Source organism: Echiichthys vipera (assembly GCF_963691815.1).
Source record: "Echiichthys vipera genome assembly, chromosome: 16".
Taxonomy (NCBI): Eukaryota; Metazoa; Chordata; class Actinopteri; order Perciformes; family Trachinidae; genus Echiichthys; species Echiichthys vipera.
Window position 1 is genome coordinate 1,365,020 of NC_139841.1, and position 18,529 is coordinate 1,383,548.

At 43.3% G+C, this 18,529-nt stretch overlaps 2 protein-coding genes across 13 annotated transcripts in view; both read right to left on the minus strand.

Moving 5' to 3' along the window:
* The window catches only part of sptan1 (spectrin alpha, non-erythrocytic 1), a 70,506-nt gene extending 64,407 nt beyond the window's left edge, over positions 1 to 6,099 (minus strand). For 5 of the 6 annotated variants that reach the window (XM_083929878.1, XM_083929877.1, XM_083929876.1 and 2 more), the window contains exon 1: positions 5,978 to 6,099. The gene's annotated coding sequence lies outside the window, so the exon portion shown is untranslated. Of the gene's footprint in view, positions 1 to 1,713; positions 1,849 to 5,977 lie in introns of those variants that run through there. The other variant, XM_083929874.1, reaches the window with a different exon arrangement.
* A 3,488-nt stretch (positions 6,100 to 9,587) lies between these two features.
* Positions 9,588 to 18,529, minus strand: part of odf2a (outer dense fiber of sperm tails 2a) — a 63,996-nt gene continuing 55,054 nt past the window's right edge. For 6 of the 7 annotated variants that reach the window (XM_083930256.1, XM_083930257.1, XM_083930254.1 and 3 more), the window contains 3 exons: positions 12,572 to 12,734; positions 12,081 to 12,206; positions 10,515 to 10,867 (listed from right to left, as the gene is read on the minus strand). In XM_083930256.1, coding sequence (XP_083786382.1) covers positions 10,697 to 10,867; positions 12,081 to 12,206; positions 12,572 to 12,734 — 460 coding nt within the window. In that variant the 3' untranslated portion in view covers positions 10,515 to 10,696. Of the gene's footprint in view, positions 9,683 to 10,514; positions 10,868 to 12,080; positions 12,207 to 12,571; positions 12,735 to 18,529 lie in introns of those variants that run through there. The other variant, XM_083930252.1, reaches the window with a different exon arrangement.

Here is an 18,529-nt window from a genome sequence, read left to right on the forward strand (position 1 = left end):
GTTGAGTATCCTCGTCGCAGGTCTCAGCTCGAACAGTGAGCAGTGCGAGAACAGCACTTGCGCCTCACTGAACAATACAAACGTGAGCACGCCAGCCAATTCAACGCAGCTCAGTCCTTTTGTTGAAAGTCTTTCAAGGTGTTGAAAACTTAAACAGAAAGATGAAGTCAGTGCCCACAAAACTCTCTTCCTTTCTAGAGAGAATATCGATCCTCCCCATGACAATAACTTACGTCCCCGGGACAACGGGACGTCGTTAATTTTAATTTCCTGGATTTACTACTCATGCCCATCCCTAATATAAACCTGATTCCCTTTCTTCAATCTTACACATTTAAAATGTAATGCTGGGTAGGAACTATGAACTATGTCTGCATGTGACTGATGAAGTCATCACCCTTCCATAGTCCTATTTTACAGGCACACAAACAGCTGATGCAAAGTTATTGCTGCTATTACCAACTTTCTCTGTAAATTATCCAGATTTCGTTTTGCCTTTAAGATCAAAACATTAAGGAAACAGTAAAAGCTGTAGCTGAAACAATAACTCTCTTAATTTCTCCAAATTTCTTATTAAAAAAGCCTGAAACAAGGTCTATGAATCCTAACTGGAAAAACTAAAATCTAAACCCTTACTCACTTGCTATAATTATATATGCACAATAAACTACACAGACATAAAACACCCTTTTACATTGCAGAGGGTGGAATTCAAAAGGTTGACCTCAAATCCATATAAAAAGCTCAACTCTAGTCTGAATACATTCCACTAAATAAACAGAAGGACATCTTAGCTAAGTTCAGAGAGTGCAGAGTCACCTTCGATGTTGTAAGCATGAAACAAGGCTACATCATGACATTAGACCTAGTCTGAGAGATACAGCATCTTTCTAGAAGATGAATAGATCACATCGGCCTTCCGCAAAATCCTCCGTCCTCATCAGAGGCCCACAGAGGAGTGGATGAAGTCATTCACTTAGCAACTCCCTGTTACTATGATGAACCATCTGTTATAAATAGGGGTCGTGCTAAAGGAATGTGCAGGAAACGGGAGTTACATGAGACCAGGCAAGCCCATTTCCCTACTGAGGAACAGAGGAGAAAGGATGAAGACGATATCACAGCAACAACACGTACTTTTCTTTTTCTCAAACTGAACTTGCCACCTGCGGGGAATGCGTTTAAGGATGTAGACGCATCTGAAGCATTTTAGTAAGTCTAAATTAGAAATATGAAGCAACCAGTTAGTCAGAAGTCCTAAAGAAAAATGGTAGTCTTCAGCAAGTGTTAATTTCATATCTGAGATTCAATTTGTATAAATATAACCAAGAGTAAAATGTTATACAAATCAACACTGGTGAGACCAGTAGCCCTGGCAAACACCGTTAATATTTGCTGCAATCTTGTCCAATCAGTTAAACATGCCTTTTACTACTCATATTACACTGATACCTAGCAGGTTTCAAATAGTAGGCAAACTCATCTCAATGTTATCTGAAGCTCTGAACGCTGTCAGATTTTGAAATGCATGAATTAGGTTCACCGATACCTTAGTCTATTTTAGTAAAAGACTGCACATCCATTTCCATGCAAGGAATACCACACTAACAAAAGACATGCAGTAAAAATAAACTGATGTCTCTCTGTCTGTGCTCAGTTTAAATGAAGGACAACACAGCAACCCATGCACAAATTAGATCACCAGCCACTTACCAAATACTGATGACACTCAAATTAAATCAAACCTTTTCAAACGGAAACATCTGTCCTGATAGTTTGACAGGATGAAATGAAAAAAAAAAAACAGTGCAAAACCAAATCACACACATTTGATATTTCTAGTCTGGATCCTCAGGTTTGCTTGTATCTTGGCTGATCGGAGGGCTGATCAGTGTGCACATCTGTGGTACACTCCTTAACAGTCTGATGGTGGTTGAAGAAGCAAAGTCTCATCTACTCCACAGCACAGACAGACGCATTGCACCTGCAGTGACTACGCTGTACAAAATAGCAAGCCAAGATGTAGCCCAGCCCATGCGTCTCTCTCTGCTCCATCACCCCTGCTCCACCCTCCAGCTCCCATCCCTTTACTCAGCAAAACCACATCACCACTGCCCTACACTTCTCTCGAATCTTCTCTCCTACACAAACTAAAAGACACACAGGGACACACAGGGACACACAAACACACGGACGTACAGTGAGACAAGCATAGTCGTTACCTTGACTTTGGATTTAGTATAGCTCAACATGATGCATCTGTGTAGAGCATATAACATTGATCGCACAATCATGAAGAAGCAATCAGCAGTAAGTACGTAGTCAGAATAAGATGCGTTCACAGGAAGCATTATGTTTGAAGCTCATGGTGATAATGTTTCAGCAATCAATGTTCAATGTTTCAAAGCAATCAAGAATCCCTGTACATTTGAAATAGAAACAGTCTGACTCTTCCATATTACAAACAGAGTCTCAAAATGTCTGGAAAGTAGTTCATGCTAGCAGTAGAATGACAATGAGTTAGCAGGCAGTACTGTATCTGAAGACCCAGCACACAGCCTGTCAGCCCTGGAGACACTGAGGCTATTTTTCATTTGGGTCATGGTCACCTTGGAGTACAATGAATGAAAAAAGAGGTGCAGGTTTAGAGGGAGTTTGGAGAAGAGAAATACATGTATACACTGTAGTATGAGCCTTGAACAGGCATATAGCAAGTCTATATGTCTATATGTGTGCAAATGCTGTGCATGTTATCAATATCACTCAACAGAAAAACTAAGAGGCAGATAACTAATGACTGCAGAGCTGACCCTGCACAAACAATTTACAGCACTCGCCTTGAATGGCCTTCTAACAACATTACAAACATTGACTGGAACCACCATTAACTGGTGTACATTTCCTGTTGCCTAAGTAAAGTTATTCAGCCAAATAATGAATGAGCAATATTTATTGAATAATAATAACTTGGGGAAGAATAATACTAATTATGTAAAAAGGATAAAAGACTTATAAATGTGAAATATATTCACATGACATGTAAGATTGTAATACAATCCAATTTAAATAAGGCAGCGTAGAGGGACACATAATTTGCCCTGTGAATATCTGGGAAGTATTTTAGGTGGGTCAAAGAGCTGTCCTTGTCCCATTTTGCTGTATCACAGCAACATTAGGTCAGGCTCCAGCACTTACTTAGGTCGCAGTCACTCTCCCCCCGCGGGCCAGGCCCGTTTGTACTCACCCTGCCTGGGCCTCGCGCGAATGCTTCTTGCCTGTCTATACGTCATCACGCCGAAACACGTCACATGCATTGACTGACGTCATCGCGATGCGTCGCTTTGTTTACAAATCTTTCCATAGACCTCAGAGTTTTTGTGCATCTTGTCCAACTGTTCTTGAATATTTTCATCTGACCAAATCTGCAGTTAACACTCCACCTCCGCATCACACCAACGTGAACCTTTCGTTGTCCGCTCATGGTCCGTTTTTTTTTTCTTCTATGTCCAAACAGGCGCACATAAAATGACGTCAGAGCTGCCGTAGGCCTCATGCTCGCACAAATGCGCACGCCCGTGCTCGTACATGTGTAAACGTGCTTTACAAAAGCCCACCTCTCCCTAACGCCCACCTCTCTCAAACGGGCTGTGGATGGCCAGCTGGCCGCAGCTAGGTGCAGAGCGGTTGCACTCACACTGGTCAAACGCACTAGGCTTTACCCGCAAAACCTGTTTTGGCCCGGTGCGGAAGGACAGTGTGAGAGCCTACTCACACTGTCCCTTTGGCCACGGCCAAAACCGTTTTTTCAGCTAAAGCCTAGTACCTTTAAGCAGTGTGAGTGCACCCGCTCCACGCACAACTGCGGCCAGCGGGCCGTCCACAGCCCGCTTGAAAGAGGTGGGCTTTAGCGGAGCCGTTTGCACATGTACGAGCACGAGCGTGCGCACGTGTACGAGCACGAGCACGAGCACGAGCCCGAGCCCGAGCCCGAGCCCTATGGCAGTATCGTTATGTCCGCCTGTTCGGACATGTAAATAGAAGGACGGACCATGCGCGGACATTTAACAACAACTACAATGGCGGTGAAAGGTTCACGTTGGTGTGGTGCGGAGGTGGAGTGTTTACTGCAGATTTGGTCGGATGAAAATATTCAAAAACAGTCGACAAGACGCACAAAAACTCAGAGGTCTATGGAAAGATTTGTAAACAAAGCCACACACACGCGATCAATGCGTGTGACGTGTTACGGCGTGATGGCGTATGGACAGCAAGAAGAATGGGCCGGCCCTGGCAGTGTGAGTACAAACGGGGCTGGGGCGCGGGGGGGAGAGGGAGGGGGGACAAGTACCCTAAAGTCCGGGTCGCGGTCCGGGAGGACAGTGTGAGTACGCTCTGAGTGTGCCCTTAGAAAAGGCTTAATAATTGATCTCTGGGTCTGTAATACTGTAATACTATCGGATTCTCTGTTGCTGCTGTTTTACATTTGGCTGACAGGGGGCTGCATAGAGTTGAGGTCAGTGTAACAGCCAAATAACAAATGCAAGTCATAGCCGTTCAACCATGACACTAATAATACACATAATGAAGTTCACTGGATGGATGGATAGATCTGTCCTCATATCATAAAGCAACTCTCTATGTCGATCAAATTGCATAACTGCTATGACCTTGGTCAGAGTCTACAAAATATGCAACATTATTTTTTTACTAAAATATAAAATATAATCTGGACAACACATTAAAATCCTTGGAACCATAGATATGAAATAGCACCTGTAATGATAAGCTTGGATCTCAAACAATTGGGGGGGGGGGGGCAGCTGGTATGTGAAGAACTTGACACCACCCTGAAAAGGCCAGTTGCCTGGACAGTCAGTTGTAGAGGTGTGACATAGCGCCTTCACATTATCACAAGTCAAGCTGTTTTTACTGTCCCCGGCCATTTTGATGCAAACTATACACTATCTTTGTGTAGCTCAAGTACACTCCGCAACGGTCTGCGGGAAATACTTCCGCGATATCCGTGATCCACTGCTTAAAAACATGTAACGCTAGCTAATAGCTAGTAATAATACATTAACTAGCAAACCCTTTCTTACAACAAATTGGTTCATCTGAGAATATCCCTCCACCAGAGGACAATTGTAAATCATTAAGTGTGACACTGTTCGCATTCAAATCATTTTATAGTAATAACCATAGAGGTAATAACAGGGCTGGCAGCTGGGGCTTTATGTCCAAAGGAGTGGTCCAACTGCTCTGGGCGGCGGCCCCCTCAGCCATGGCGGACAAGCTAATGTAGCCACCAACATAACCTCTTTTTTAAGCCAACGGTATTTCATTCACCGATTCAAAACACACCATGTGCAAACAGTGATTGAAGGCCTTTGTCAATACAGGTGAATCACATTTGGTTTCTGCAAAATAAATGTACGCAGTAAACTATAGCTAAATAGATAGCGGATAACGCTCGCAGGTCATGATAGACCCCTGGGTTATATTCGCCAACGTGAGCACTTCAAAAACAATAAAACTACACTGTAAAGACCGAAAACATCACAGTTGGGCTAGCTATTGTTAAATATATCGACTAATGTTTCGCCCATCTTGTTAAAATCGTATATAGTCTATCGTTGTGTTTGAATGCAATGCAGGTTAAATGTCAATGCAGGCTGGTGTCATTTGGTATGAGGGTTAATGTCAACATGTGGTTAATCAGATAATAACTAACCCACATATAGGTTCAGAGGCTAACTATCAAGCCGCTTCTCGTTATATTGCCTACTATAATGTGTATCGTCAATCATCAGTCTACGAAAGGAATGCTAACGTTAGCCTCCGAGCTAACGAACTCGTAGCAGACAAGGGCCACAAACTGAATTGGGGCGGCTAAAAAAGCCCGATCTACATTCCATACGTTATGCAATTAATCTGTTTTAAAATGACCGACTCAATAGGAATGTAGGCATTTGCATACCTCGGCCTGTTATCGATAGACTTTACGAAGTGGTGGTTGTCCGGGTGGATCGACGACGAAGGATGCGACAGCTCCCTGGGATGGCTGTTCTTCTACGGTTTTAACCAAATGTGACGTCATTTTCTGCAGCTCTACGGAAAAAAACGATTAATACCGGAGGTGCCCGAAACTTCCAATGCGACTTCAGTTTACTCTACCCTGATTGTCATAATAAAATTCAGCGATAATACAGTTTGAGGCACACATTACTAGATCAGAATCAGCGAAAAACAAGGGCCCCAGTTTACACTCAGTGAAGGACTAGCACAGAACAGACATAACGGAATAAAACTTAACTCCTTATATTTTCAAATATTCAAATATTTTGTTAAATAATTTAAAATTTAAAATGTTTATATCAAATGACTTTAGTTGTAGATCTTCTATATTACATAAACACAGATTAATGCACATTAAAAGGGGGGACCTCGGGCAGGCTGTGGCGGAGCACCTCAGGCAGACGATCCGAAGCACCAGGAACTGGCGAGGCGTCGAGACCACCGACTCAGGAGCTCAAAAGTGCCTGCAGAGACCACCACCGACTCAGAAACTGACCAGGCGCCAGCAGAGACCACCACCGACTCAGAAACTGACCAGGCGCCAACAGAGACCACCACCTACTCAGAAACTGACCAGGCGCCAACAGAGACCACCACCGACTCAGGTGCCGACTTGGGGCTGGAGCAGGCTCATAACAGGCAGGCTGCACACTCGGTTGGCTGGGTGTGCGCAGCCCAGGGTGAAGGCTTAGAGTGGAAAACATTGAGCTTCTCCTTCACAATATCCAGGTTAGAAACAACTCACCCAATGCCTCTCCTTCAACCACCATCTTCCCCAACACATGGGCTTGCTGAAGAGGTCGAGAGGCAATGAGCTCCTCCAACATCTGGTCAAACTCCAAAACCTTTCTTAGAAAAAAGCGTTTAATTTCAAAATATTTAAACCATAAAGCAGATAGAGAGAGAGAGAGATACTTTATTGCTTGCCTCATTTCCATTTTTAACTGACCTCTCGTGTTACAGTAAGTAAAAATGTACATTCAGTAGTGACAGGGACACTTTTCATACTTACTATTTATTGTGAGGCTAACTTTTACTTTGTGAATTTCAAGTCTTCTTAAGCTAAACTCTACACAGTGTTGTGATGAGGCTTCTTATAGACAGTAATTAATTACACAGCTGTACGGGACAATGAGACAACAGCTATGATGACTGACAGCTTATTTGGATGACAAACAAATGACTACTAATGGACCCAAAGCGTATAAACTAATAGTATGGACCAACATCAATCAATCAAGTGTTATGTCAATGTCTATCCTCTTTGTGACACTATATGACACATACAAAATGAGATTCGCAGAAACACGTGCATTCAATCTTCAGTTTACTCAGGTGGAAAAACATTTTGTTGATTTATTAATGCTTTTCAGTTACCAATAGCTGATATTAATTATTCAGTTATCAAATACAGTCTATGAACAACAACATTGATTCAACTAATGTAGTATTTGAAACTGTAAACCCCAAATGATTGTTTAGACACCCTGTCTTGTACCAGCCAAAGGACAGCAATAGCACCAATGTTGTTAGCTCTTTACAATCAAAGAGCATAGATACATTTAAGCAAATGAACAAATCAATTGTTTTAGTGTAGAGCAGTCCAAAACTAGCTGAGGTTGAAAATAAAAGATACTGTGGCTTGATAAAGAATCTGAGCAATTTCCATTGGTTTTGGCAGGTAAAATATGAACTGACCCCATATGCAATAATATACTTCTGATGAAAACATTAAATCTTCAAAGCTCCAAGGTGCCGTCAAAACGAACTGGTGAAAAACAGTAGCTTTGTAACTAGAGACCATCTTGCAATGGGATCACGCCAGCCATTTTGCCAAATCAGGCCAGAGGAGTAAATTGTGAGAGGAAAATGGCCACTTACCTACTTCTTACCTCTCTACTTCCAGTGTCCTTGCTCAGACCACACTGATCCTTAAAATCAGCCTTCGTTTTGATGTCATCTCACACCTGTACTGTAATGGTAACTGCATCTTGCATGGTCGGGATGCTATGGTTGTGACAAAATCTGGCCACAGAAAGACATAAATACCAGGCAAAATGCCACGATGATACACAGAAAAGAAATCCAATGACTACAAAATGCCTTCAAGACCAAATACTGCTTAGCTTCACCTCAGCAGCTTTTGGGGCGGTAGAAGCTCAGTCCATAGGTGACTGGGCTGGGAACCGGAGGGTTGCTGGTTTGAGTCCCTGTGTGAACCAAGAATGGAGTGTGGACTGGTGGCTGGAGAGGTGCCAGTTCATCTCCTGGGCACTGCCGATGTGCTGATGAGCAAGGCACCGAACCCCCAACTGCTCGGGGCGCCGGTCACTGGCAGCCCCCTCGCTCTAACATCTCTCCATTGGTTGCATGTATATAGGTCCTGTGTGTGTGTGTGTGTGTGTGTGTGTGTGTGTGTACAAAATAATAGAGTGAAAATTGAATTTCCCCATTCGCGGGACTAATAAAGGAATTCTTCTTTAGTCAGTGTGTCACCACTTATTTTTGCATACACATCATCAAGGTAAGCATGGCAAAACATTGCCATTCTGTCTTTTTGTAAAAACACTTGTGTCTGCATGGAAAAGTTACATATGTTGAAACCAATGTGTCCCTTTACAGAGTAAGAAATTGGGGTTTTGTAATGCCAACAGGTATCCAGTAAGACTGGAAGTAAAGCAACCAAATTAGTTTATACACTACAAATGGGTATCTTTGGCATTCATTTGTTCAGTAACAAAATTAGATGTGTGATGCCGCTGCACACAGTACACTACACCTTTTGCATTGCGCACCCTAAATCCCCCAGCCAAATGTCAATCTCATAATTTCCTTTATGTCTCATAAGTTTGGAGGCCATCGTCTCCTCTCTGTAGTTTTCATCAATTTTTTAGTGCATTTAGTGGATTAAAGCATCTGGTAAAATACAGTAAGTATGAGTTAAGTGAAAGATGTTGTAGGTGACCACCAATTTAGTCTTCAAGATCTTCAACAAAGGCCTTGTCTGGTAAATGTAAAGCCCCAATGAGTACAGTTTCCATGTAATTATGGTGGGAAGGGGTGTAAGCAGCATTAATTGCTGTCAGTTTTTTTTAATTCTACTACTACTAGGAGTCACAAGTCATTTTAAATACTACATGTAAGGACTTTAATATTACAAAGGATCTATTTTTCTTACAGACTCTTGCATTCCAAAATCCCCACTAGTAGCCAAAAGACACTGCTGCTCATCACCCAACTGGTCTAAAATGGTATGAAACCAGCAACCAGGCAACTGACCAAGCATGCCATCTTTACAGCCTCCAGCTCTTGTTAGCATATCTAAAAGTTACAGGCTGAAACAAACTGTTTTGAAATGTGTTCTTACAATACATCTCTGACGGGCTGTCAGATGGGTGAGGGGGCACGCAGTGAGCTGCCGAGGGTTTGAGTCCCTGTGTGAACCAAGAATGGAGTGTGGACTGGTGGCTGGAGAGGTGCCAGTTCATCTCCTGGGCACTGCCGATGTGCTGATGAGCAAGGCACCGAACCCCCAACTGCTCGGGGCGCCGGTCACTGGCAGCCCCCTCGCTCTAACATCTCTCCATTGGTTGCATGTATATAGGTCCTGTGTGTGTGTGTGTGTGTGTGTGTGTGTGTGTGTGTGTGTATGTACAAAATAATAGAGTGAAAATTGAATTTCCCCATTCGCGGGACTAATAAAGGAATTCTTCTTTAGTCAGTGTGTCACCACTTATTTTTGCATACACATCATCAAGGTAAGCATGGCAAAACATTGCCATTCTGTCTTTTTGTAAAAACACTTGTGTCTGCATGGAAAAGTTACTTATGTTGAAACCAATGTGTCCCTTTACAGAGTAAGAAATTGGGGTTTTGTAATGCCAACAGGTATCCAGTAAGACTGGAAGTAAAGCAACCAAATTAGTTTATACACTACAAATGGGTATCTTTGGCATTCATTTGTTCAGTAACAAAATTAGATGTGTGATGCCGCTGCACACAGTACACTACACCTTTTGCATTGCGCACCCTAAATCCCCCAGCCAAATGTCAATCTCATAATTTCCTTTATGTCTGATAAGTTTGGAGGCCATCGTCTCCTCTCTGTAGTTTTCATCAATTTTTTAGTGCATTTAGTGGATTAAAGCATCTGGTAAAATACAGTAAGTATGAGTTAAGTGAAAGATGTTGTAGGTGACCACCAATTTAGTCTTCAAGATCTTCAACAAAGGCCTTGTCTGGTAAATGTAAAGCCCCAATGAGTACAGTTTCCATGTAATTATGGTGGGAAGGGGTGTAAGCAGCATTAATTGCTGTCAGTTTTTTTTAATTCTACTACTACTAGGAGTCACAAGTCATTTTAAATACTACATGTAAGGACTTTAATATTACAAAGGATCTATTTTTCTTACAGACTCTTGCATTCCAAAATCCCCACTAGTAGCCAAAAGACACTGCTGCTCATCACCCAACTGGTCTAAAATGGTATGAAACCAGCAACCAGGCAACTGACCAAGCATGCCATCTTTACAGCCTCCAGCTCTTGTTAGCATATCTAAAAGTTACAGGCTGAAACAAACTGTTTTGAAATGTGTTCTTACAATACATCTCTGACGGGCTGTCAGATGGGTGAGGGGGCACGCAGTGAGCTGCCGAGGGCCAAGTCTCCAAACACATTGGCGTAGGAGGCTTTAAGGAACTGGACATAATTCTGCAGGCTTCTGTTGGTGCTGTCTGACTGCTCCAGGCGATCCTTTACATCCTGCAGTCGGCTCTGGTACCGCCGCTGCACCTGAGCATCAGAAATACAAACCTTATTGATTTATTGATTGGTTGGTTCCCAACCCCTTTATGTCTGAAGCACCCCCATAGCCCTGTCAGATGACTCACCTCGTCATTGTTTCCCAATGTATGTTCCAAATGTATGTTACACCATTCATTATATAAAAGTGGATATTGTGATTTTTCTCATATAATTTAATAGTCAAGATTGGTTTGGTTAGCAAAATGACTACTACTTAGAGGGAATTTGAATGCTTCAACCATTACTTTTTGCTAATTACTTGAACTGTTTAGTCATTACTTTTAGCCAGCTACTTCAATTGTTTATCCATTACTTTGAGCAAACGATTTCAAGTTTTTATTCATTACGTTTAGCTAACTATTTCAATTTTTTTGTCATTCATTTGAGCTAACTATTTCAATTGTTTATCCATTACTTTGAGCTAACTATTTCAACTTTTTATCCATTCATTTTAAGTTAGCTATTTCAATTGTTTATCCATTACTTTGAGCTTACTATTTCAACTGTTTATTCATTACTTTGAGCTTACTATTTCAATTGTTTATATATTACTTTGAGCTATTTTTAGTGTTTATCCATAACTTTGAGCTAACTATTTCAGTGAGCATACCTATGTTCCCCACTTTGTATGTGACCAGGTAACATCCAAATCTTTTTTTAAGAAAAGGGTCCGATGTTCCCCCAGTCTGTTATTTTTTCCACAATCAGTGCCGAATTCCCTGGCAAATAGGCGTATGTGGACCCTAACCGTAACACCTAACTGTAACTCCTCACACTAACAAAATTCAAAATTAAATCAGCGGAGGCACAGGTTTATGCGACCAGGGAACATAGGACCCTTAATTTGAACAAGCTATTTCAACTGTTTATTCATTACTTTTAGTTATTTCCACTGTGTATCCATTACTTTGAGCTAGCTATTTCAAGGGTTTATCCATTAGTAACGTGTAGCTAATCATTTGATGTTGTTTGGTAAAGTTTTAGCTATTTATTTTGATTATTTGTTGTTACTTATTCTTTTAACCAATTTAAAATTTTCATTTTTTTGAAAATTAGTTGAGCTGCTACCCAATCTCCCCCTGGCAATAGCAGAAGTAAACCCTGGGGTACAAGTACCCTGGTTGGAAATCACTGTTCATCATCACTATAAACCATTAATTAGAATCACTATTTTGAGTAAACTATTAATGGAGGCCTTTACCTCCTCTTTGCTCCGTTGCAGTTGGTTGATTTTTGAGGTGGTCCCGCTAAGTTGAGTCTCTAGGTCCAGGATCTTGGACTGGGTGGAGCGTTCTTTAGTGGCAGCAAGTCCTCTGGTCTCTGACATCTGGATATAAATTGGGCACATTGGAATTAATTACTGGGCATCAGAGGACAAAAAACAGTACATAATGTATATATTCGTTTACTCTATACCTCTAACAACATGCACTTCAAGACATGCAAGCTCACTTATAAAAAAAACACACAGCCCAACACACCCAGGCTGCAGAAGCCCCTGAGCGCAACTGAAGTGTAAGCCGGTAGGTTTTACTTGTTTACCCTGATTTTTTGTCATAGTACCTCGACTTCTGCATCCTATTTTTGTAAATGCAGAGGTCTCATTAAAATGAGAGAGGAGGCTGCAGTGCTGGTGATGATCTACTACTGTATTCTTATAGCGCTCTGTACGACCAATGTTCAGTCTCAGACCTGTTGCCGAGCATCACCCAGAGCCTCTTCCAGTTTTCGGCTCAGCAGGGAACCTTCCCTTGCTTTTTCTTCCAAACGAAGCTGATTGCTATGAATGGTGTCTTCCCGTTTGGCAACGACTGCTAATAGGTGGCTGTTCTGACTGCCAGCGTCTTCCAGCTTTCTGCAAGATGACAGAACAGGAAAACAACAAGAACAATTAACAGTCAGAAAATATAGTTAACCAGTGCACTGACTCATAACATTCGGATGGTTTCAGAGTGACATTAATGAGGTATACAGTATGTAGCGTAGCACTTGGTCATTAAATGTACAATCAGGATCAGAAGTTTTCAAACTTGTTGAAGGGGAAAACTGCGTAAGGTAAAAGGGAAAGGTACACGTCCCTGTTTAGTTGCCTATTTTTTGCTTCAACAAGGTAGGCAGTTGGAGTAGGAGAAGTGGCTTTGATACCCAGCTCACAAGGAATATTAAGATACTTTTAAAACCCATAGCGCCCAAAGTGGAAATTTGTATCAAAAATCCTACTCCTTCTCTGATCCATAACTCGGTCAAATCTGATCACACAGGCATCATACACATATTTTTAGATTAGTTGTGACTTACCCTTTCCATATTGCGTCTGAAATCCATCGTGAATAAATATCAACATTAACAGAATGATGTTGGTTTTTAATGCAGTGTCGCAGGAAGGATCAAAGGTCACAGTCATTCAATGTTGGTTTTCAGCAGTGGCGGCTGCTCGTCTTTCAAGGAGGGAAAGCTCATTTTTCCGGCCTACATCATAAATGTATTTGTTTATTTATATGTAAATTCTACCCTTCGTTCCTTTTCAAGAAAATGATCTGTGACCTTGTCGTACCAACTAGGCATCTTTTCCAGGGACTTGACTAGTGTCCTCTGAATGGCCAGCAGAGTCACCAAACACAACACTAGTCGTTTTTAACAAAGACAAAGTCTCTGTGGATCGGTAAAGTCTCCGGATCAGTTCAGAACAACGAAATGAATAACTTGGAAAATGCTCCGCTGGATGTTTATTCTTCAAGATCGCTGATTCACTCATTTAGCTGTCAATCACAAAGGATTCAGCCTCAGACAGCTCATCCAATCATCATGCAGAAGCCGAGCATCCGGGCCAGCTCACTGTCCCATAGACCCGCAGAGACGCCGAGCATTCCGTTGGGCGGGACAAAGCCCAGCATTTATCCAATGACCGTCTAGTTTGGCTGCAGTGGTAGCCCGTGGAACAGCGCGTTCCCTTCGTGCTGGTTGTCGGGACCTTGATGGTCAGGTATGTGAGGGTACACGGCAGCCAGACCTTCTGCCGCCCTGAACTGTTCACGGTGGGGATGAGGCCTTATTATTTGCACTGGGAATTCACGTCTGCCATCGTGATCGGTGTGTACGTTCCTCCTTCAGCTGATGCAGTGCTGGCCTGTGACGTCATCCACTCCACTGTTGCCCAGATACAGACGCTGCATCCTAATGCATTTATTGTCATCACTGGGGATTTTAATCACGTCTCACTGGATAAAACCCTTCCAACATTTCACCAGTATGTTGACTGCCCCACCAGAGACTGTAACACACTGGATCTGTTGTATGCAAATGCGAAGGATGCACAGCCCTCCCCCCTCTTGGAAGATCTGACCACAACCTGGTTCTGCTGACCCCTAAGTATATTCCCCTTGTTCAGCGGCAGCCTGTCCACACTAGGAGCGTGAGGTGGACTCGGGAGGCTGCTGATGCACTACAGGACTGCTTTGAGTCGACAGACTGGGATGCACTTGTTGAGCCACATGGAGAGGATCTGGACAGCATGACCGACTGCATCACAGAATACATTAGGTTCTGTGAATACACCTCCATGCCAACCCGGACTGTACGCTGCTTCCCTAATAATAAGCCGTGGATCACCAATGATCTGAAAGCCCTTCTTAACAAGGAGAAGAGAGCGTTCAGGTCTGGAGACAGGGAAGAACTGAGGAGAGTGCAGCATGAACTCAGGGATATGCTGAGGACTCCAGCAAAACAATGTGAGGGATGTATGGACTGGTATGAAGCAGATCACTGGGTGTAAGGTGAGCGGCAGACAGTCATCAAGCAGCCTGGAGAGGGCAAACGAGCTGAACAGTTTCTTCAATAGGTTCAGCTTTCTGCCGTCTCCATGACACCTCCAGACCCCCACACACCCTCAATCCCCTGCAGTGAGCTCTCCTGTGCAGCACCTCTCCTCCTACTCCACCTCCACCATCAACTCCTCGTCCTCCACTGAAGACACCAGCAGCCTCCCCCGCATGACTGTGACTAAAGGCCAGGTTAGGAGACAGCTGGAGAGACTCCACCAGCATTAGGCTGCAGGCCCTGACGGTATCAGCCCCAGGATCCTGAAGACATGTGCCAGCCAGCTGTCTCCTGTCCTAGAACACCTCTACAACCTGAGCCTTGGTCAGGAGAGAATACCAGTGCTTGGGAAGACTTCCTGCCTGATTCCTGTTCCAAAGAAGTCGACACCATCAGACCTCAATGACTATCGGCCAGTGGCCCTCACATCTTACGTCATGAAGGTGAGGAGACTGGTTTTGGTCAACCTAAGGCTGCAAGTGAGAGCCGTGCTAGAGCCTCTGCAATTTGCTTACCAGTCCCACTTGGGAGTTGATGACGCCGTCATCTACCTGCTGCAACGAGCCCATTTGCACCTGTATGGTGGAGGAGGTACTGTGAGAATCCCATTCTTTGATTTCTCTAGTGCTTTTAACACCATTCAGCCACTGCTACTGGGGGAGAAGCTGTGGGTTATGGGAGTAGATGACACAATGATCTCCTGGATTACTGACTATCTGACAGGCAGGCCACAGTTTGTCCGTATGGGCAGTGTTCTGTCTGATGTGGTGGTTAGTGATGCAGGAGCTCCACAGGGGACTGTACTGTCTCCTTTCCTGTTCACCTTATACACCACTGACTTTCGGTACAACACTCGGTCGTGTCACCTGCAAAAGTTTTCTGAAGACTCGGCTGTTGTTGGGTGTATAAGTGAGGGACAGGAGGAGGAGTACAGGGCACTGGTAGACAACTTTGTGAAGTGGACTGGACAGAATCACCTGCAGGTGAACATCAGCAAGACCAGAGAGATGGTGATAGATTTCCGGAAGGAGAGGAAGACGGCTTTCCAACCTCTGTGCATTCTGGGAAGGGATGTGGAGGCGGTGGAGGATTACAAGTACCTGGGTGTTACCATCAACCACAGACTGGACTGGAGATCTAACACTGAAGCTGTTTACAAGAAGGGGATGAGCAGACTTTACCTCCTGAGGAAGCTGAGATCCTTCAACGTGTGCAGCAAGATGTTGGAGATCTTTTATCAGTCTGTGGTGGCCAGTGTACTTTTCTTTGCTGTGGTTTGTTGGGGAAACAGCATCGGAGCCAGCGACACCAACAGACTCAACAAACTGATCAGGAAGGCTGGCTCTGTTATTGGCTGCAAACAGGACACTCTGGAGGCTTTGGTGGAGAGGAGGACACTGAAAATACTGTTATCCATCATGGATAATCCTCTCCACCCTCTCCAACTCACACTGGTCAGACAGCGAGCACCTTCTCCAGAAGGCTGCTTCAGCCTTAGCAACAGATACAGGAAATCTTTCCTGCCACAATCCATCACTTTTTATAATAACTCTTGATAACTTATTGTTATAGTATATTTTGCATATTTTGTTGTATATATTATTATTGTTTATTGTTATAGCACACTGTGCACTGTATATATACACTATGTATATATTGGATTCTATTTATTTTATGTACAAAGTGTTTATTTGCTGACCCACTACTACTGCTGTTACAAAATAATTTCCCAGTCTGGGATCATTAAAGTAATTCTATTCTATTCTATTTAAACACGACTGCCATGGCTCTGCTGAATATGCGCTCTCTTTTAAACAAATATTTTATTATAAATTATATCATTTTAGATAATAACCTGGACAGCATTCTCCTTACAGAGACATGGCTTGGCACTGATGCACCTGTTGTTCTCACTGAGGCTTCCCCACCAAATTTTAACTTTTTATTTTCAACAAGGGGTGCAGAAGAGGGGGTGGCACTGCTTCAATTATAAAGAACACTATAAACATGAACAAAGTCTTTTTAAACAACTACTCAGCATTTGAATACCTTGCCTTTGTTTTTAGCAGCCCACCTATTCTCTGTATAACAGTCTACAGACCACCTCAGTATTCTACTTATTAGTGAATTTTCAGAATTGTTATCAATTATTCACACCACTTTTAACAGAATTTTAATAACCGGTGATTTTAATCTACATGTGGACATCTCCTCAGACTCAATGTCCAGAAACGTTTTAGACCTTTTACACTGCCTTGATTTTAAGCAACATGTCATGCAGCCGACCCACATCAGAGGGTGCACCTTGGACCTGGTTATATCTTTTGGCCTGTCCATTGGTGCGCCCTCTGTTGTGGACCTGGCTGTATCTGATCATTTTTGTGTGCTTTTTAAAATCACCAGTGTTAATCAGAGGTAGGCCCCTGTGAGAACAGTGAAGAAACGCTACCTAACTTCTAAAGTGGCCGCAAATTTTCCCCAGATCTTACAGAACACTCTTGCCGAAATTTTTCCAGCACCCTACGATTTTGATCACTGTCAACCTGAACAATAAAATAAAGACAACACTGGACTCAGTCGCTCCACTTTTTATTAAAACAATTAAAATGAGACCTACACCCCCACGGAGAACTGAGGAACTCAAATAATATTTTAGTGACCTATCAGTCTGGTATAAGGAGGAACCACAGTACAGAGATCGCACTTTAAAACATTTTTTTTGACATCAGGTGCAATTTAGATAATCAATAGGCATGTTTCCATTAGCCCTGTAGAGTGGCCTCCAGGAAAGTTTCAGTCTACGCCCTCTCAAATGGCCGTTCACTCGCCGTGTTTCCATTAATAAAAAAAGTGTGTGTGTGTGTGTGTGTGTGTGTGCGCGCGCGCGCATTTGTGTGTAAATGGGAGCAAGAGAGAGAGAGAGAGAGAGAGGTATGGAGCATGCAGCAAAATACCTCAGGTTGGAAATTCAATCCAGAATCCGTGCACAGATTATTTTCTACCACTGGATAAAAGTGTCTACTCTACTTCATCATGTTGTGGTGGTGTCTGTACGACCACAAGTCACATCCCGCTGAGAGCTACATCCAATCAGCAACCGGGTAAATCTCAGGAGAAAGAGGAGACCCTGCTCTCCGATAGGGCCTAACTCGGTCAACCGGCTTCCTGAGCGACTCACATGCAAATTAGGGGCGTTTTTGGCAATAGACCCGCCTCGTTCAAGGTAGGCGACCATGGTGGAAACACACCTATAAACTCACAGTTTCTGTACTGCTGGATCTAACTGCCGCCTTCGATACAGTAGACCATCACATTTTATTAAATAGACTGAGGAACCTGGTCGGCCTCTCTGGTACTGTTTTTAACTTGTTCACATCCTACCTTACTGATCGAAGTTTCTTTGTAAGTATGGATACTTCAGAAACACATAAGTGTGGGGTTCCCCAACAAAGTCACATGTGACCTCGGATGACCCCCGGCTCGGGTATAAGTTCCGGTGTCATCCAGGAGATCACTTCCTTTTCATCTCCTCGCTTTGCAGGTTAACGCTTATTGCGGTATCATTAGCTTTAGCTATACATTCGGCTCGTCATATTGGTAACTCACTCTCGCATCTTATTCTCGCCCTATCGGCTTCCCTGCAGCGGGCCGAAGTGGAAGCATTCACCATCAGCCTCAGTGATGCCTCACTGCAGGCTTTTGCCTTAATGTCGAGGGAACTGGGGCGTTTGATGTCCATTCTCATTCAGACTCGCCGCCAGGTCTGGCTGGCGCAGTCACCCTTGTCCGAAACATGTAGGAGGACCGTTCACAAGGTTCCACCGGAACCTAGGG